Below are 20,846 nucleotides of genomic sequence, written 5' to 3' on the forward strand. Positions count from 1 at the left end.
GCTCTAGGTTTGGTGGCAGGTTCAGATTGAAATGTTTAACTGTTGGATGGATTAAGACGAAAATCTGAATTTGGTGACTTTTCCTCTTAGTGAAATGTTTGGGCAGTCATGTCCTTCTCAGGTGGATTGGTGACCTTTCATCGAGCACCATGATCAGGTCAAAATTGATTTAGCAAAATGCTAGCATGCCGTTCCACATGCTTGTGTGTTTTAAAGGAGCCTCTCATGCAGCATTTCTTTGAAAAGCTTGTTCCTGTTCTTCCTCTCCATATTCTAAGACAAATTGCCATCCATTGGGTATTTAAGTTATCATCACTTGGTTTAAGTCCACATCAGTAAAATTCACTAAAGTCATTTTTCCAACTTTTTAGCTGTAATCTCTGCTGTCTGAAAGTGTTTACACTGTAGGTCCTCTCTGTCTAGCAGACTCGCTGCTCAAGCTGTGATGTTTAACCTGCCACGGTCGAGGGGTTGTAGGAAATTATATTTAGCAAAGACCACTAAACACAGAAGTTTAGATCCTTTTGTTTAAAAAATGACGGTTTTTATCTAAATATGTGGTGTGAAGAAGTTTGGTGAGCGTGGTAGCATGCTAATCTAAGCATGTAGCACGGTGCACCTCTGTGTTCAATACAGCCTCACAGAGCTGCTTCCAGCTGCACAGACATGATTCACACACTTAATACTTTTCACACAGTTATCACTGGAAGCGCTGCTAATGTTCAAGTGAAATGTTAAACTTGCACACAGTAGCTAATAGCAGAAGGAGCATGTATACCAGACTCTTCAGCTAAAGTCTGACCTGTAGCTTCGTGTACTTCCTCACTATTGTGATGTCTCCGCACTGTTTGCCTGAAGGTGTGTTTTGGTTATATTCGGTTCAATTTCGTGATACAGATTTTCTGCAGTTTTGTGCATTCTGTGCCATCACTGTCCTTTCCACAGCAGACTCCATGTCCTCCAGGAATAGGCAGATATAGCCAATATGCTAAACTCAGGGGTTTAGGTTGCAGGTCATTTCCCAGTAGGATCAGCCAGCTCCTGCCGAGGGCTTGTGATAAGAGTGGATATTGGAAGCTATGTAAACCTTGTTAAGCTGCCCTTCCCCTGTGTGCAGGGGGGTAATCCTAAACACCTGGGCTAGTTAGCTGGGATTTGGTGGGATTAGGGGCTCCATGAGGCAAACCTGATCATGCTTCTGGTTAAATCCATTTCCATTCTTATCTTTTCACATTCTCTCTTTTATAATTGAAACTCAATCCAGCAGTTGCACAACAGCTATCATTAAACTGAGCTGAGTTTTATCTCTGCCCATATCTCTTCTTCAGGGCTATGAGAGCTAGTCAAGCATAAATGTGATTGGTTAGTGGAGGCTTAAACGTCCCGCTTTGATTCATATTGTGCATTATATTTTAAAAGGTGAAATATCTATTTTTATTTATTTATTTTTAGCCGTGCTAGCAGCATGTTGGTCTGTTTGTAGGTCCACCACTTTCAGCCACATGAAAATATGGCAATAATTATTGGTTAGATTACCATTTAATTCTGTGCAGACATTCATGGTCCACAGAGGATAAATCCTGTTGGTTTCGGTGATCTCCTAACTTTTCCTCTCATGCTGCCGTTACACCACGACTGTATCAGACTCAGCTTTATTTTGTGTTCAGTGGTAATTAGCAAATGGTAGCATGCTAGCAGGCTAAATTAGAGAAGATGCTGAACATTATACCTTCTAAACATCTTAAACATCTGCATGGTAGTATTGTCTTAGCATTCTGGTGTTAGCATTTAGCTCAAAGGCTGCTGTGCCTCACAAAGCTGTTCGCATGGCTGAAGGCTCTTAATCTTGTTTTCTTTTTAGCCCATTGAAGGCTGTTATCCAAAAGCCATTGTTCAAGAGTTCATTGTTAGTTTTCTGTGTAATAATCATTGTTATTCCTTTTTTGCCTTTATTCAATAGCTGACAGCAGACGTTACATCACTGTTTCGATAGATTTTCTTCTTCCATTTGTTATTCGGGCTCTTTTTCCACATCTTTTTTTTTTTTTTTTTCACATTTGTGTAATGACCCTTTTTTCAGAGACAAATGTTTACTTGATCAGTTAAAGGTAACTGCAGCACAATCAATAAATGGGTATTTATTGTAACACAAAGAAAATAATAATTATAGCTGATTTGTATTTGGTCTGTGTGTCTCTTACTCTGATTGGTCAAATGTAATACAATGGAGCGCATGGAGAAAGTCTGTATGTTGTGGTCTTAAGCATGTCAGCAGCATCAGCTCACCACCCCCTCCCTCTTTCCTCCTTTTCTAGATGTGGACGAGTGTGCAGAAGCGCTTGACAACTGCAGCATCGATGCCATCTGCCAGAACACCCTGAAGTCATACAAATGTATCTGCAAGTCAGGCTATAAAGGGGACGGCAAACATTGCGAAGGTAAAAGTCTTGCTGGATTAATGCGTTCATTTCACCTGTGGTTGGAGGCACCAACGTCTGTGCCCCTCTGGGGGTGCACAGGGAGGGTTTTTACACTACGCTGAAGTAAAAGCCACATTTCTCATGTTGATTTGCCTTATCTCTCTGAACATAAGCCCCTGGGCCAGTGACAGGCTTGATAAGAGCTTCTGTCTCACTCAACTTAACTCATTAGTTTCAAGACTCACCTGAGGAGGGAGGAGAGACGAGGGAGGGAGAGAGCGGCGGACGGGGGAAGGGGGAAGCCAGGTGCAGAGTGCTCCTTTGTGACAAGATGAAATGAAGCAGTAAATTTCCTACACATGTTAGAGGAGAGAATTAAGATAGCGGCTGAAACAGCAGTCAGAGGCCCTGCCAAGCAGTCAGGGATATTTCCACAGCCAGAGGCGGACCGTAGACTGTCAGACACAAGTCTGTTTTTCTAGCCTTTTTCAGTGTGCCCAAAGCCTCCGGATCATTATATCCCACAATTTTTATTAGTGTTATTGCAAAACCATATTTCACAATGTCATTTTTTTCCTCACTATTATTATTCTTTCATTTACTTGACCGAGTGTTTTTCATGGCCTTCTGCCTGTAGGTCATAAAAGTTTGCTTTATTGAATCTATTGTAAAATATGTGCCAGGTTGGGTTTCCATCGAACTGAAGGTACTGCTGATGGCTTCTCAAGGCTGATATAATGGTAAAATTCAAAATTCAAAAGCAACATTCATAAAGTAAGAAATACAAAGGTTTGGTGGTAAGATTCGAGGAGCACGTTGTCTGTCGAATGTTGCTTCGCACAAAAGGTTTGGAGGAGTGCAGTTTGTGTTGAAAGAGGGCAGCAGAAAGCATGCGGGGAAAGAAAAGCATTCTCATGTTTCTCTGCTGGTTGGCTTCATCCTCATTACCTCTTGAGCAGCTCCTCCACCCTGCTTGTCTTTACGGTCTCTGGTTCAGATTGGATTTTTAGGTTTCAGTGATCTGAATTCTTGGTTCAGTGTAACCTGTAGCAGTAGATTTTATGAGCCCGTATGAGTTGGAGCGCAAGCTTTTATCTTCAGGGGACGCTCCTGATTTGTCCTCTGCTGTTAAAGGATAAACTCATTTTTCAAGTGGCCCCTATGGACACTGTAAGCATTCCTCCTGTTCATACTGGGCAGAGAAAGACCCCTTCCTGGTGTCATTTCTGTGTAAGTGATGGGCCTCGTTTTGTTTGCTGAGGCTTCAGCCCTCTGATTTAGTCACATTTTATGAGCATCTTCCAAAGTTACTGTCTTTTTCAGTATAAAATTCCCTCTTTGTCTTTGCCTGGACTGTCTTTTTCTTGTTAAGCTGCAAAAGAGGGACTTTTGTTTAAGGCCCCTGTAATCTGTGAAGCTTTTCTGAACTGCTTCAAACAAAATAAAACACAAAGATTTTGAGGGTTATTTGATCTTTTTTTTCACCCTCAATTAAATTTCCTGAATTTATAAATTTGATTTCCAATTGTTTTTCATACGGGCTTTTGTTGTTACTGGTTTATTGTCTTCACAACATTTGCTATCTTTTTCTGCTTCAGAAATAAATCAAAAAATGTCATTATTTTACTTTCTGCTTAGTATTCGAACCTTGTCAATAAACCAAACTAAAAACTGTTATTCTGGTTATTGCATCTATTAGATTTCAGCCTCAGAAATAAATTCATGATTTAATGTTCTCGTACATATGCTTGTCTAAAAATCTCGGAGATACGAAGAGACAGAAGTTAGTCGACTCAGGAGGACGTGACAAGCATCAAATAAAAAACAAATTGAAAGCCATTGCAGGAAAATCACTTTTGTGTTATCATGTGGTGGGTGTTTCAGGTTTAGAGAGGAGTAGAGGAGTGATGGGTGATTGTGTGCTGTGATCGGGGAATGACAGAGATGTGTGGGAAGAGGAGAAGCAGGGGGCAGGAGAGTGTTTCTTTGTTTCAGTCCCATCCCTCTGCTGTCAAGTCCAATTAAGCCTCGAGTGAGACAGCCTCAAAGAGGAGCTGAACGAGCGGGATCATCGGCCCTAAATGGGCCAGTAAGTGCTGAGTGGAAGTGCGCTGCGTTCTCAATCCACCTTCTCTGGGTTTCCTCAGTATGAACCCCTCAACCATCATCATAACCACAAAAGACAACTCCGCTCAGGCTGTCAGACCAATCTGCACTCTCTCTTTATCTTTCTGCCTCGGCTCTCTCATTTATGTGTCACATTTCTTCAGTTTTAGCTGCTAGGACTGATGAACGAGGGTCAGTTTATTGCTCTGATGGTCGATCTTCACCTTTTATTAAAGACAGGACTGGTACTATCAATTAGAGATTCCTTCCTGAGGATGTGCATCTGATGCGTGGAATAGTTCAGTTCTCCATAGCAACTTTATTTCCTTCTTATTTTAATTGTCCAAGTATGTGTTTTGTGTACATGGATATTTATGTACTTTTTCTCTGAGTCTCAGTAAAAAAACTCTTTGAACCCCTTACTGGACAAAAAGCATTTCAGAGGCCTTTGCGTCCCGCCAACAATAAAATTCCAAAGAGAAAAAGCAATGTCTTGGAATGGAACTGGTGAAATTTCAGCGTATTAAATATGTTATAAAATGTCAGTATTAGGCTTTAAAAGCCAAACAGCATCAGTGAAGCTCTGGAATAAAGCCGTGTTACATCAGTAACAGGTGAACCAGCTAATTACCACAGCTGTTGTCTTGTCCCCTGTTTGCCTCGTGAGAGCTCTTATGAAACTAGAGATGGAAAGAAACTGATCATTTTAAGTCTCTGCATTGCAGCGAACGGCTTAATTGCACTCACAGACTTTAAAGGGACGTTTTGACATTTTGGGAAATTACTTTCTCATTGAGAGTTACACGAGAAGACTAATTACCACTCTCATATTCGTGCAGTGAATATGCAGCTACAGCCAGTGGCTGGCTAGCTTAGCTTAGCATGAAGACTGGAAACAGCTGGCTGTCCAAAGTAACAAATTCCACCTCACAGCTCCTCTCAAGCTCAGTAGTTGACATGTTATATCTTGTCAGTTTGTGGTTTTGTAGCGAGTTGTATGTGGGATTAGTTTTTGGCTGGGAGCAGTGACTCCTGTCCCGTCCTCACTGTGATGTAGGCAACCAGGAAGTCACTACTCAGCACATGACCCTGCACATGACCCAAAGGAAATTATTACACTCTTGACAACAAGGTTCAAGTTTTTTTTAGTGAGCACATGGAGATGAGTAGCATTAAATGATTGTATAAGAGGTTTAATGATAACATCATAAGAGAATTACTGAACAGGAAGTCGACCACAGCAGCTGTTGGACCAGTCACCACGAGGTCAACTGGTACACAACATGGACAACAGTGTCTCCTCACTGATAAAGTGAAAGAGGTCTCCTTCACAATTGAGCATAAATGCCGTCCTTGTAATGAAGAAGTCTCCAAGTGCTGTCCTGATGTCAGAGAGGAGTGTAGTTTCAGTCATATGAAGTCCATAGAACAGCTGATTAACTGTCCACATACTGAGAAATTCTGGAAAGTTTCAGAAAACTGCCTGACAGAGGGTGTTTTTAGATACATTTTCTTATCTTCTGACAAAGCCAGGCGTTTCCAGTCTTTATGCTAAGCTAAGCTAACTCACTACCAGCTGTAGCTTCATATTTAACGGACGGATATGAGTGATATCAGTCTTTGCGTTTGACTTGCAGCAAGAAATTGTAAAATCATCTTAATTATTTTAAGGCTCTATCCCACAACCCCTAACTGGATCATGATTGCTGCTTGTCTGAAGGACCTGCTCTCACATCCTTTTGTATTTTCTCTCTGCAGATGTCGACGAGTGTGCAACTGAATACAACGGTGGCTGCGTGCATGAGTGCATCAACATCCCAGGAAATTACAGGTGCACATGCTATGATGGCTTCCGCTTGGCACATGATGGCCACAATTGTCTAGGTGAGTGTGTGACGTTTGGACGCGTGTGTATGCGTGTTTAAACTGATTTTTTTTCCCTTTTACATTTTCTGCAGCTGACTTAATATGCAGGAAAACGTTGTTGTATAAGGGCCTTTTGTCATGTACATTAAACTGCATGTGTCAAACTCAGACATACCCATGTGGTTGCATGAATTCTTCTTCCTGCATGCCTAATGTCACGCCATGGATGGTAATATATGTTTCATGGCTGAATTGAGCCCTTATTAGACTGCAGCATCAGATATTAGCTATTTCCTCATTTCACATAGCAGGTAGTCTCCAAATGTGTTTTCACAGAAGAAAAAGACCTTTTTTTCCCAATAAGTCTGACGAAAAGGGGTGAATTTATGAAGAGCTTGACCCTGAGCAGGGAGCTCGGAGTGAGCCGTCAGCCGACCGTACTTTCCCATGGTTTAATATTTCACCAGTGTGCCAGTCATATTAACCTCACAGAGAACGTATTACGCTTAAAAGGTTATGAAATGAAGAAAAAAAAACACTTTCTGCTGCTGGGAGCTGCTAAACATAGACATCATCCACCCACCACTCCCCATTCTGTCTTTCTGTCTTGCTCCTTCTCCCCCATTCACCCATCCTGCATTCCTTTGTTTTGTTTTGAAACCCCCTAGTCAGACCCTGCTGCTCCTCAGAAATCATCTCCCCCTCGGTTACAACCTCAGCACGATGCATTTCGCTTGATATTGAAAGGCGGCTCAGCCTCGTTGCTGCTGTGAGCTTGTTGGAGAGAAAAACAACTGACGACCTGCAACAGTGGATTTCACATTCAGTTGAAGTGATGACAGGAAAAGTTATCAGCACTTAACAACGATATCTTTTTGAAAGGGCTTTTACATGCAGGCACACAAGGCACCGCGCTCGTATCAATCCCGCATTTACTTGATGAAGTGGGGTTAAGGCACAGTGGAATGGAAAACACATCCTGAGATCGATAATAAGCCTGTTCTGACTCGACGATGCCCTGGTGTCTCAGATTCTCTCTTTCTCTCAATCTTACTGTATTTGTCTCCTCGCTCCCGGTCTCTTCTTGCTCATGCCCTCGTATTCACGGTGTAAAGCGGGGCTATTTTCCAAACCATTTAGCAACAGCGTTCAGCTGTGCGTGGATCATTTGCTGTGCCGTGGATCAGCTCCTGCCTTGCATGCAGGTGTGTAATTGCAATATATGGTTGTGTGGCTGCTGCTGTTGCATCAAACAGAGTTGCATCCATCGATCCTTTTGATATCATTCGTCATAGTGAAACACACAGTATCAAACAAACTTTCAAGTTTTTGACTTCGTCTGTCATGTTTTATTTTTTCCCGCAAATGGCCTGTATGCGAGAGGGCAGAGACTCCTTGGGAAGATTGAATCCTCTTCTCTTAAATGAATAAATGTTTTTTTTAATCCTAGCTTGGCAAGCAGGGCATAAAGATGCCCTGAATGGTTTGTATGTAGCTGTCAAGTACAAATCCAACTCTTGCCTTGAGACCGGAAAGGACTCTAAAGACTTCTTTTTCTCCAGAATTTAACTCATTCTAATGCCTCTGCTCTGCTCTGCTAAGGAAATAATCCTCAGCACAAACACAAGAGAGGAGAGGAAAAGGTATAACCAAGGTTTCATGTTAAGGCCCCAGCTTCCTCTTCCAGGTTTAAGCTCCTTTTGGCCCCCTAGAAAAGATTAGTCCCCTTGGCCCTGGAGTGGAGAGCAGCTGAGCAGCTGGTTCCCAGACGAGGTCAGAACCTCAGAGCCCTTATAGACCAGATGTGCCCGAGGCTGCAGAGGTGGAGACGTTCACCTGATCCTCAGAAGTTCACACTGAGTTTAGAGTCTGAGATCTTTAAGGTGCTTCTCTTTGGATTTACCCCATGTTGTTTTTCCACACAGCGCCAGTAATTTTGTGTTTTTACCTCTGCTTTCATGGTTACAGTGCAGCATAAACTCCCAGTGGTGTCCATAACCTCCCGCTCTCAGCTCCCAGGCTTTTCTGTAGCCAGTAGGCACCATTGCATGTGTGTGTGTGTGTGAGAGACTGTGAGCTCAGGGACAAGACTTATGCCAGCGCATCCCTGTCGATGTCTTCTTTGTTTGCTCGCTGCCGCACGTGCCGCACAGCTCCTTGTAATTGGATGTGTTGGCAGCATAATGACATTGGGCGGTGGCAGGAGGCGGCGGAGCGTGAAGCAGAACGCCGCCTGGTGCGCCTCACCGGGGACGCTCCGGTTTCTGAGCTCTGCCCTACACCCCACAAAGATGTCAGGGAGTCAGCAAGGTGGAAGCAATGCAATATCACAGCACGCTGCTCCTGTCTGTGCGGAGTGAGATGTCGCTCAATGTATAATTTACCTCACAGGGAGCCATTGTACCCTCTCAAAACTCACTGAGGAGAAGAAGCGAAGCATATAAGAGCTTGATTACATCTTTTAAAACTGTCATGACTATTATCTCGCAGAGGTAAGGGAGGGATGGTATTTAATCACCACACCTCTTTCATGGCGAGGCTGTAAAGGATTTTTAGAGTCTTAGGAAAAACAGAGGAATCAATGTCAATTTAATCCAAAACACACATCCTCTTTAGAATGAAAACCAGATGCAGGAAGGCTATTAGTTCCCCACTGTAGCACCACCGTCCCCACATTTATGACCTGTGTGTTTTGTTTGAGGTCCTACAGAAACCCAAATAGCCTCTTATCATCGCTAGTTGGTTAAACTCTCTCAAGTAGCTTAATATCATAAACATCTGCACAAATACTCCCCTTCTTTACAACCGCAAATCACAACATTTCTCTTCTATCTGGAACTGAAAGACACAAATAAAGATATTTCTTATGCTCCCATAAAGTGGAAATGCCACAATCACATGCAGCCTGAGTGTGACTCACTGGGAGAAACAAAAGCAGGCTTGAAATAGACATTACAGATGTTGGACAGAGTGTCACCATGCTGTAAAGGACAAGCTTTTGTCATTGCATTGTTTGCTGATGTTCATCGCGCTCGGCTCTGTTAGCCGTACATGTTACTCCCTGTTGCCAGAGAACCGATTTGGGGGTCTTGGGCTCCACACATGCAGCTTAACAGGCCACGTGCCTTTGATTTCTATTGACCAACACTGATTTGGTTTGTATTGATTCAGCAAAGCTCAATTCCCTGTGCAATCTATAGGGAAATGGATGCCCTTTTACTTTAACCTTCCCCAAAGACAAAACATGATGTATAACACAAAAGCAATGTCATTACAGCTTTGAAATGGGCTTTTGAAGAACAGTTTTCAGTAGCAACTAAGAAAAGGTCAGGTCAGTTTACACTGTTTAGTGTTTTGTTAATGGTTGTAATTGTGTAGGGACATTGTTTTGGTTTTTTTTTTGTGTGTTTTTTTTTTTTTGCCAGTCACATTCAGAGTGTCCCTCAGAAAACGCTTCATCCGTCATCCGCCACAGAGTCTCTGTGTTGTCGCCCGGCTGAGCTTGTATCCCTGCTCTTGTAATCCTTTGGGATCATATTGCAAGGTTGGCTAATCAAACAGGAGGTTTCAGACTGATGTATTATTGACCAGGTCTTGATGGAAAAAAGTAGTCATCAAAGAGCGTGCCGCTGATTTGTTCCACAGGCCTTGCTTCGCTCTTAAAGGCATTCCTTTAAAGTGCATTCGCCGCTCTTCCATTGCAGTGATGATAACCTCCGCACCCTTGGCTTTAGCAGAAAACATTTCATTCTTGCCTGGAAGAGGTGCTTTTAACAACCACCTTGACTCCTGACTGAATCTGGAGGATTGAGTCACGGGGATGATGATCTGGTTAACTCTCTCTCTCCCATCGAACCCGGAGGAGTTCAGGACGCTGCAGACACTTCTGGGGCCTAACACCAACCCTCCTCGCTCCCCTGCTGCAGATGGAAACACCCCGCTGTCTCCCCAGTTAGCAGTCACTTTGCTTTTGTTGTGACATGCACGGATCGGGTTTGGACAAGAGAGTCTCTCCACAGTTCAGAGGAGAGCAGCCGGAGTGATGAGTTAAAGGACGGATTTGAGATTGGTGCATTAGCTGGCTCCTGAAGACTTTATCAACACGCTCTCTCTCCCTCTTCTCTCAGGATTGTTCAGTCCCATCCACCATGAAATGAACAATTCCAGCTGAGCCCGCTGGCAGGGCTTTGGGGGAAACTCAAGCCTGACATTGGGCTTAGGGACATAAGCATGTAGCAGACTGGGAGCCGTCAGACGTCAGCGCAGGGCCTCCTTGGCATAAGGCTGTCCACCCAAACACTTATCCTGGGGTTTTGTTTTTAAAATACTTCCAGACTTGTTTTGGAGGCACTGAGAAGTACCATTTAGCTTCATCTTAGCTCATAGTTTTTCATTTAGGAAAGAACTCGGCGAGAGATTGGACGCGCAATCTGTGCTTATTTACCAAAATAGTTACCTGGGAGACCGGTTCAAAGTCGAAAGAGTCTGACTTCAATCAAAGCCGCATTAGTTTTGTTTATATACTAGCATAAAAAAAAAATCAACCTTCACCGCTGATTTAAGAATGAAACGCCACAGCAAACAGAGATTTTATTCATGTTTGCTTAACAGATGTGAATCAGTTAGCTGTATTAGACACAGTGGGTCAGGCAGACAGGAAATGCTGGAACTAATAAATTGTTCAAAGCTAAATACTCTAAGTGTCTTAATGCATCAACTTCCAGTTTGCCATCATAAATGACACTCCTGTGATTTAGGAGAGTGTGTGTTCTGGAGATGAAAGGTCAGGACTTCCTGCAGCATATCAATTTCTGCAACCTCAGCCGACGTGTGTCAGACCGAGTCGGAGTGTTTGTTAACACAAAGCCGGCTTCAGCGTCCGTGCGCTCAGTTGTCCTCGCGGGCCGGGTTCAAACCTGGCGCCTCGGTCACTGTTCATTCAAGTGGGTGAAGAAATGCGCCGTGTCGTTGAACTCCAGAAGCAACAGCGAAAAAGAGGAAATCCTGTAATCCTGTTTAAAATAAGAAAGGATCTTGTTTTAATTGGAGCTGGCTGACTGGTGCCTGCTCATCGAGCAGAGCCGCACGGTCGGCCCCTGCAGTCCACCAGCTGTTTTGCTGCCTGTCGCTGCACATGGCTCCGATTTGCTGCCTTATTAAAGAGTGTGTGCCTCTTCAACTCCTGTAAACGAAATGCCCAAAGAGGCCAGTGTCCGTTCACTCACCTCCTTGTCTCTGGTCTGTCTAGACCACAGAGACAGTTCTGTCTGGTCCAGACAGAAGCCAAGGATGGTTGCATGGACAGCTTTGATGACAGACAGCAGTAGTTTTTCACTCTCCTCCCTGAGAAAACAAAAAAAAACCTCTGGGTCAGCAATAAATGCCCCCAAAGTCGCTGAACCTTTTTAAAAAAAAGGAAAGAAAAAAAAAAAAAAGGAGAGCCAAAGAGTTGAGCGTTTCTCCAAAATAAGGGTTCAGGAGTTTCTGTAAGGCAACCACCATGTTTACATGGCTCTAAAGCTCTGCGCAAGGCCAAATGTTATATATACAGTCAAGGCTATCTGAGAAACCAGCGGACATGGCCTCCGCAAACACAACCAATCTCTTAATCTCTCTCCGTTTGAACCCTCCTTTTCCCTTCGTCTCCTCGAGTGAAGCGGGGATAGAGCAGAGACATGTCTCATTTTTCAGAAGTGAGGCAGCCCTTTTAACTTGATTAAGACTTCTTTTTTTTTCCGTCCTCTCAAGAGAATTTTTAAAAAATGTTTTAAGTCCAAATAACATGAGCACTTCTCCTGGCCATGCCAGAACCCCTTTCCGCTTGGAAATATTTGCTTTGGACGCCAGCCTTGCCCAGCACACAACACAGGCAATTATGGGAGCTATTTAAACAGGAGAGATCTACTGACAGGCGACGCCTCATTTGGAGGGATGAAGGAATCAGGAAATGAAACCTTCATTGATGCGCTGAGGGTATGGAAAGAGAATTCCCCCGGGCCGTCTGAGGCTGGTTGCATTTCTCATGGGCATTTTGTGCATGCGTTGAGGACTGTTGTATTTGCCTTTACGTGTTTGAATTTTTGGGGTTTGTGTGTGTGTGAGGGAGAGAGAGAGAGAGAGAGAGAGAGAGAGAGCGAGAGAGAGAGAGAGAGAGGCTTGTGTGTTGAGAGATGTTTTCCTGTACGAGTTGTGGACTTTGGGTTTTTGGTGCCTGCTAACAGTTTATCTGCAAAGGTGCAGCTGTAGGTTTTTGGCATCTTTCGTCAGCTCAAAGGTTTTCTCTCTGTCGCTGCCACTTTCATGATGGAGAGATGAGACCATGAGGTCAACACCAAGGCGGCTGCACAGTTCAATGAAAGCCTGCCCAGTTATTTTTTCTGAACTGTCCTCCCTGCACTCGGACTTAAAGTCTAAACGTTAACTGTGCCGTGCGGATTTGTTTTCCTGTGAGTGCGCCGCCTCACCTGGCTGCAGAGTGCAGCTTCTCCCGTCGACCTCGACTGACATGACACATTGTTTTTAGAGGAAAGAGACAGTTTTGCTGATGGAATGTGAGAAGAGGACAGGCGGACTTGGCGAGCCGACGGGGGTCGTGAGCGCTACCTGCCAATCACCCGCTTATCAACCCCAGAGGTTTCTGTCCAGCCAGGTGCCACTTTGTGAGCACAGTTTGTGTGTGTTTACGGCTTTGGTGAAAACACACGTCTCTGGATTTCTGTGTGGAAAAAGAAGAGGACGGAGTGAAGTTTAATTTCTAACTCTGCCGGGCTGAGAATTCCCCAGAAAGGAAACTTAATCTAGAGGCCTTCTCAGACTGGACAAATAGACAGTAAATTAGTTTCGCATGACGGTTTATTAAAAAAAAGCCTTGTGTATACAGCGGATTATTGATGCATCGAGCAGAGGGATGGATAAGGTTCCAGTGTGGTCGGTAGTGAGGGACGGAGCCCAGGTCTCCGGGGGAAGAGGGAATATGGAGCGTCACCTCCAGAGCCGCGATGCAGTCACGCACAGGGGAGGCCGGGGCCACTAAGCTCCGCAGCATGCCAGACAAATAAAAGCAGCCCCCCGAAAAATGGCATTGTGCAAGATCTTTCCATTTGACAATAAACAAATATATCAAAAGATTTATAGATGTTCCACCGCCGCTCATTTGTTTCTTTTGTCGAGTCGCACAATGAGTTGGAAAAAGTTTTGTGCCATTTGGAGAGAACAGCTGGAAGTGCACAATTCATTATCAGTGGAAATGAAGTCAGCAACTCTGGTTTGTGGTCAGTTTCTCTTTCTTGGCCCGTGGCAGGACGAGGCCTCAGGTGACACCTTTGTAAATGCTCTGCCTTTGTTTGCTCTTGAGGTGGATTCACATGGCTGCTTGTTACCCTCCTGCCCCCGTGTCTCATACACTCTCCTCTTTCCATCTCCGCTCCCCCTCCCCACCTCCCACCTCCCTTTTCCTGCATTCCTCCCGTCACGGGGCTGACAGACACTCGTCATCAGCAGGTACTCTGGCCCAGGTGGATCAGGTTTCCCACTTGCCAGGAGATTGTGCTGCATGTGCATTTTTATGGCTTAGTGCTGCACAGTTGGAGGTTTTCAGTACAACTCTGGTGTGCTGCCATGTCAGATAACCATTAAGACAGACGCTGCCTCGTCAGACAGCCGAAGACAAACTCCTCTGGCTTTTCATAATATCCAAACACTTTTTTGTGCTTGTGTTTTCCTTTTTTATGACATTAGCAGTCAAACCACAACCTCTGTGGGCTTTTCAACCTACTTGATTATGGATGCGAAGAGTTTCGGCATCATTTTTTCTCAAACTGTTTTAAATAAAAAATAAATAAAATTCTTTTTGCACCAGTAGGGGAAAAAAGCACTTCAGTTTAATTTCAAATTAAAAACACAGCAGTTTTTTTTAATGAATAATATCATCACATCCAGTGGTGGATTGTAACTAGTTACATTCATTCAAGTACTGTACTCAAGTACAAATTTGAGGTACTTCCTACCATATACTATACTTTTAACTCCACTACATTCATTCAACAGTTTTAGTTACTAATTACTTTACATATGACTTTTATGGGTCAAACTAGCCAACGCTATATGAAGAAGTTGAAACAGTAAAACACATGAATGGACCATCAAACATTCAGTAATATATGATAGCATAATACTCACTCAAGGGCCATTTTTCTGAATTATTAGTACTATTTTTGATACTTTAAGCACAGTTTGTGTTGTGTTGCAGCTTTTACTTCATTAAAGGATCTGAGTACTTCCTCCACCGCTGATCATATCACATAAAAAAATCAATAAATAAATGAATAATACTGCCTTACAATTGAAAGCGTTGTGCTCTTTCAGAAGTACTGCAGGTTACTTCATAAGTGATTGAACTTCTAAAGGGATGCAGTACGTGTGTGTTCCTGCGGTCTCCGTTTGATTGTCATTTACAGCTACTTGTCCATTAAACAGGTTGTGATTTGATCCCAGACAACCTTCAGACAAATGGTAATCTGTGTAGTATTTGTCCTGTCTTGAAGTGATCTTATTAATTTTGTTTTGTGCTCCTGTCTCCTGGCAGATGTGGATGAGTGCTCAGAAGGCAACGGCGGATGCCAACAGATTTGTGTCAACATGATGGGCAGCTACGAGTGCCGCTGCAGAGAAGGATTCCTCCTGAGTGACAACCAGCATACCTGTATCCAACGGCCTAAAGGTTAATCACGCGCACGCACACACACACACATCGATGATTTATGGAAAATAGCAGGACACGTGTTGTGTAATGCTGATGCTTTTGACTCGAGGCTGCATATTTTGGTATGTGTGGAAAACTCATTATTTAAAATTTCATATGGATGATGATGAAGCTTTATTTAACATGCAAATGTTCAGGTTCAGGCATCTGTAAACAACGTAGTTATAAGACATACTTTAAACAATCTTCAAGCAAAAGCTTATAAAACACAGACAAACATGACACTGAAAAGATAATAATAATTTTCTCCTAGAAATAGCAGATAGTCACAGTTTAAGAGGTGAAATGCCTCTGCTATTTAGTCATTTATTTATCTGTTCATTTATTTACTTCATTATCATATTAGGAACCAGACATCTGTGCTGTGATCATGTGTAGTCCCCCAGCTGTTAATCAGATCTCTCATGGATTCTCATCGGCGTCACTTGTAGCATATCCAACACTTCAACCTTCTCTAACAGCTTGGTAAAAGAGCCCCGCACCCTCTCAAAGGTTTCGCTTTTCCTTTACAGAATATAAGTTATCTCCTCCACAGCATAAGTCCAGACTTTTTTTGAATAAAATGATCAGTTGCACAGATTTAAATTAAGAGTGGGATCGGCCCTAACAGGCCCTAAAGGGAGGGGGAGCAAAGGTAAGTGTCTCCAGTCTGGGGGGGTGGGGGATAAATCTCTTTTTTGTTTTCCTCCCACCCTTTCAAATTGAACCAATCTAGTGCTTGGCAGCATTTTAAGGTATCAGTGGTATGAGAGTGGCCTGCGGGGGACTGTGAGCAGAGAAAACAATTAAAGGTGTAGCCTGGGGCAGACACACCTCTTGTTTATAGAGCATTCCTGTGGGATGGAGACGTGACAGGAGAGGGTACAGAGCCAGCCTGCTCTGAGGCTGCTCATCAGACAGAGGAGCGCTGTGGACATACATACATTTATAACGTCAGAGCTGTATTTAAAGCAAAGCAGCCCTGCAGGAAAATATCTCTGTTATGCAGATTGGCTTGTCGCAGTCTACGGAACAGCAGCACGGAGGTTGAAGCTTGTAAAAGATCCAGATCAGTTTGTTAAAATCACACAAAACATGGATTTTATGTCATGAAAAGATTGATTCTTCAGATTCGCCAGATTGTTTTTGCTGAAATGTACATTTGCTGTTTGTATCACTAAACTGTTGGAGGATTAGAGCATTTTTGTACAACAGCATTTTTAACTAGAGCTGCTGAATTACAGAGGTTGCTGGTTTTTCGTTTCGACTGCTATAAATTGTTCTGGTTTCAGCTTCACTGATGGAACTGTTTGTGTCTTAGAATCAGCTAACTGTTAGCGATTTAAAGCAGTCTCCCCTTTAATAACTTTAAATAAACAAGCTAGCCTAACTAGCTGCCACTTGGAAAGTATATGCCTGTTAGCCTAGCCTGCTAACATCAGCATTGCAGCCCACTACATGCTACTTTTCATTCACATTATTTCAACACGTGCAGAGGCTTCGCCAGTGCCGGCTCACTCCTGCTCGATACAGAATTGCCTACTACGTCCTTGCAGTATGTACTTCCTGCTGCATACTGGTTTTTCATAGTAGTAGTAGTAGTAGTAGTAGTAGTACTGGAGGTTTTCACTGAAGCAGAACAACATGCAGGTGTTTTTGACCTACTGCAGATTTTGCTTGTGTTTGCACACTTCATGCTTCATTCTGTCTAAATCAGTATGTGTTGCTAGTGTAGTAGCTGGTTTCCAGTACAGCCTCAGTTTGTCGTACAATATCGGAGGGGGGACTAGCTGGCTGTCGTTATTTGTGGTTAGCAAATAACCAAACTATCAAAATTCACTGAAACAGGTATTTCTTTGACCTCCAAACTCTGTACTTTGAATCAAGACACAGAGTCAGTTTTATTTCTATAAGTAAACATTATAAACAGTTGTGACCAGAGACGTCAAAGCAGACATCACTGATTTCACCTCGCACATTCTTCTGCTGGAGATTTAGGTCACTGGAATTTTAACTCCAGAATATAAATATCCTTGATTTTGTTCCCTGTATTGCGCTGTTTGTTCTCTGCTCTGCTTGGTGTTTGTCACAATGCCTCTGGCTTGTGTTTGGTAGATTTATCCTCGGCTCAGAAAAGCAACATTAGAGAAAACGAACAGCTGTTATCACCATCACCAAACACATTTATTCAAGGAGTAATTATCCAGCTGTCAGATTTCTCAGCTCCGCCAGCTCAGGACTGGGACTGTGCTGTAGATCTTTTGGCTCCCGTTGTTCGTAGCACTTCTGGTTCAGAAAGAGCTGACAGCAGGATCCGACCGTGTCTTCGTCTCTGCCCTCCTCGTCTCTCCTCTCGCTTTCGCAAGATAACTGCTCATGCTGGGAGTCATTAGACTGTGATGTTCCTAAGTCCCCTGGATGGTGAAGCGAGGATCTTGGAAGTCTGGTTTATGAGATCAGTCTGGCCTAGTGAACTGTCAATGTTTACATTTCATAAACGCAGTGTTATTTGAGTGGAGTGAAAAGCTGGATCATGTGTTTCAAAGCGCTACGACTATATCAGCGCTGTCAGAGGGAGACTGCGAGCACCGGTCCGGTCTCGCCGAGCTCCTCCTGTCTCTCATTGACTTCCTCTGTCTTTCTTGATAAATGCCCTCAGTTCCTGTTAATCTTCCATTTTCATATAAATTTTGCCTTCATTGCTTCCAGATGAGACCCATTTGGATCAAGAGATTAAAGCTGCCATAAATCTACAAACTTCCTCCGCTCATCAGATAGCCGCCCTGTCATTGTTTCATTATTTTTGAAAGACTAACAGACAGAACAACTGCTCATCTGCTTATTATTACTGCTCGTATTACAACAGTGTGTCTGAAGGAAAATGGAAGTAGTGAGGAAGTGGCTCGCCGAGTTATTGGACAATAACCCTGCAGAATTTTTGCAAATATCACTTTCCCCGCTAACTGAAAAATTATGCACAAGTGGCTCAGGGAAAAAAAAAAAAATCATTCAGAAAATTAAAACTGATCTAATCTCCCAGCCAAGTCGGTATGAATGCAGCCCTCCATCCGTTCTGCCAAGGCTCCTCTTAAAGAGCAAAGCCTGGGGTGCAGTTTGCTCATGAGCTTTATTGTTCTCATTAAAAAGACATCAGCTTTCCATTTCTTTTCTTAATGGGTCAGGTGTTCCCTGGGCAACTTCAGCGAGTCTTTCTGGGGACAGTGGAGAGCTGGTCACTGCAGTGCATGGCGCTAGCAGTCGGTTTCCCCTGCTGGTAGGAAGCCCTTGTTAGCACTGAGCCTGTGCCAATTAGGCAGCAGGGGTCTGCCAGCCTCTCAGCTAATGACAAGGCTGCTGCTGGCCTGTCTCTTATTAGACCTGCCCCTGCCCCCCTGAACAGGAATAACTCCGGCCAAATGAAGGCTCCATCGTCTAGCTGGACAAAATGTAACAGTTCATTTATTCTCCCCAAACATTTCTCCCAGTCAAGAAATAAAGCCTTTGAAAGGCCAGCCAAGGTGCTTAGTGGTTGATAGGAATGCCATTTAGGTCAAGATGGGTTCCACTGCTTTGCGTTTGATTTATTGTCTGGATAACAGGGACGTACTATATGTGCGTGAGAGAGGATCCAGCACATTGCAGTTGTGGAATTTCAGGCTCAGTCAACCCACACATCCATAACTTCTGTCCTGTACATTTCTGAATATCCGGTTGGGCTATTACCTGAAGTGTGCACTGATGGCCTGTTATGTAAGTCACATATTGTAACTTTTGCATTCAGTCTCACAGCAAACAGCGACTGCATGATGGGAGTGGAATCATCAGCTCTGCAGAATTCATTGCGAGACGGCACAGCTGAAGAAGATGAACTAAGAGCAGTGAAAGGAGAGATGTAACTTTTAATAAGAAGCCCTCTGGATCAAACTTCCTGTCACTCTGCCAGTCACTACAGCAGAGCGAGTGTGTCTGGCATTGGGTGGAAAGATGTGGGATAGCGGCAAGGAGTCTGAAAGTTCACGCCAGCCTGATGATTACATTACAGCGTCTGAAGAAGACTTCGATTACATGAGCCCCGAGGCTTCACTGTCACCTTTCACTGCTTGAAGAAATCTGCTGATCTGAAGTCTCCAAACTGCGGCAGAGTTGAAGTCAAGAAGGAAGTCTGTCATTCTCAGTACACATATATGAATATGTGTCTGTTTTATTACTTAATTGGAAATTTCTATAAAGACACAAAATATCCTGTTGATCAATAACTATGTGTTCAGTCACAACACGTTCCATTTGATTCATAAATCATGGTTGCCAGAGAAGCTTTTACTTATTTTACCATAGCTGGAAAAATAATAGAACAATTTTCTCCATAAATTGGCCTCGTTGTTTCTATCAGTCACCTGACTGTGGACACAAGCATCACTCTTTCTCTCTACAGTAGGCCTTGTCTTTCCAGGAAATGTTTACTTTGTCAATGAGAATCTCTTCCTGTGTTTACAGCTTCCATTAGCTTCCCAAAGGGGCTGTTACCCCTTGTGCATCCAGTCTCCTCTCGGTCGCTCTCGCGCTCCCTCTCTCTCAAATTCAAATATGAACACAATGGACGTAATGGACACAGTCGCACAGACGCACAAGCACGCAACTCAGTAATTTTCAATTTAATCCTGCTGGAGGCACATTCACACACCTTCTGTTATGACATTTAGATGCACGCCGTGACATGTTGACTTCAGGATATGTGTTCCTGCGCTGGCCAGAACTGCTGCAGTGAAAGGAATTTTCCAATAAATGTGATCAAATCCATAATAAATGGACGAATCATATTCTCAGTCAGTTTTGCTCTCCAGCCATGACATTCCGTCTGCATGAAATCAGGCACGGGGGTCATTGAACCGTTTTTTATTGTTGTTTTTTTCTTATCGTAAATGATAAAATAGCCTACTTTCCTGCAGTGTCATATCCATTTCGCAGACCGTTTAAATTTTTTGCTGAAGGGCCAGTTTCCACCGTTCCAGTGATGTAATCAAATATACGACTATTTGTGTTTGTGAAAGTGCTTTTTACGGGTTTTTATGTATGTTCTTGTCTTGTGCTGCGTGGTTGTTCTGCCACGCAGAAGCCGACATGGTTCTTACATGTTCCCCCTGTTGGTTCTCAGCAGGCCTGCCTGCCTGTCTGTGCATTGGCCACAGAACTGTTTTTACAAGTGCAGAAGTCACTGCTCCATTGCTCTGCAGCCCAAGCGTATAACCAGGCTCTTTTCCTATTCTAAGGAAGTGGAGCGAAGGGAACGCCTCATGCTCCCATTGCTACCTATTAAGTCTCTCCCATTTGTCCAGAAGCAGAGACAGAGACACATGGGACACTTTCCTGTCCCTCCGTCCTTTCTCTGTCAACCCCTCGCCTGGTCTCCTCTTCTCTCCCTCAGTCTCTTTCCTGCATTATTATCCCTCATCTTCGCTCTTTGTCCAGACTTTACCAAGCCCCGTGCCCCCACCCCCTGCACCCCCACCCTTGAACAAATATACATCCGTGGCTTGGGCTTTCGCAAATGTTGGCTGCCTTGCCACTGAATTCTCCATACCTCATTTGAAACGGGCATCCCTTTTGCTCGTGGGTTTGTTGAAGGCCATCTCTAAGCCGGCCAGCCCAGCACGCTGCTGCGGACTGCCCGAGTGCCAGTGGGGTTTTTCCACTAACACTTGGCTGTCATGGCTTTA

At 43.7% G+C, this 20,846-nt stretch overlaps 1 protein-coding gene across 2 annotated transcripts in view; it reads left to right on the forward strand.

The window, feature by feature from the left end:
* The window catches only part of scube3 (signal peptide, CUB domain, EGF-like 3), a 70,763-nt gene that overhangs the window by 14,284 nt on the left and 35,633 nt on the right, over positions 1-20,846 (forward strand). For both annotated transcript variants that reach the window (XM_076741158.1, XM_076741159.1), the window contains exons 2-4: positions 2,316-2,438; positions 6,285-6,410; positions 14,977-15,111. In XM_076741158.1, the coding sequence (XP_076597273.1) occupies positions 2,316-2,438; positions 6,285-6,410; positions 14,977-15,111 (384 nt within the window). The remainder of the gene's footprint in view (positions 1-2,315; positions 2,439-6,284; positions 6,411-14,976; positions 15,112-20,846) is intronic.

Source organism: Chaetodon auriga, chromosome 10 (genome assembly GCF_051107435.1).
Source record: "Chaetodon auriga isolate fChaAug3 chromosome 10, fChaAug3.hap1, whole genome shotgun sequence".
Lineage (NCBI taxonomy): Eukaryota > Metazoa > Chordata > Actinopteri > Chaetodontiformes > Chaetodontidae > Chaetodon > Chaetodon auriga.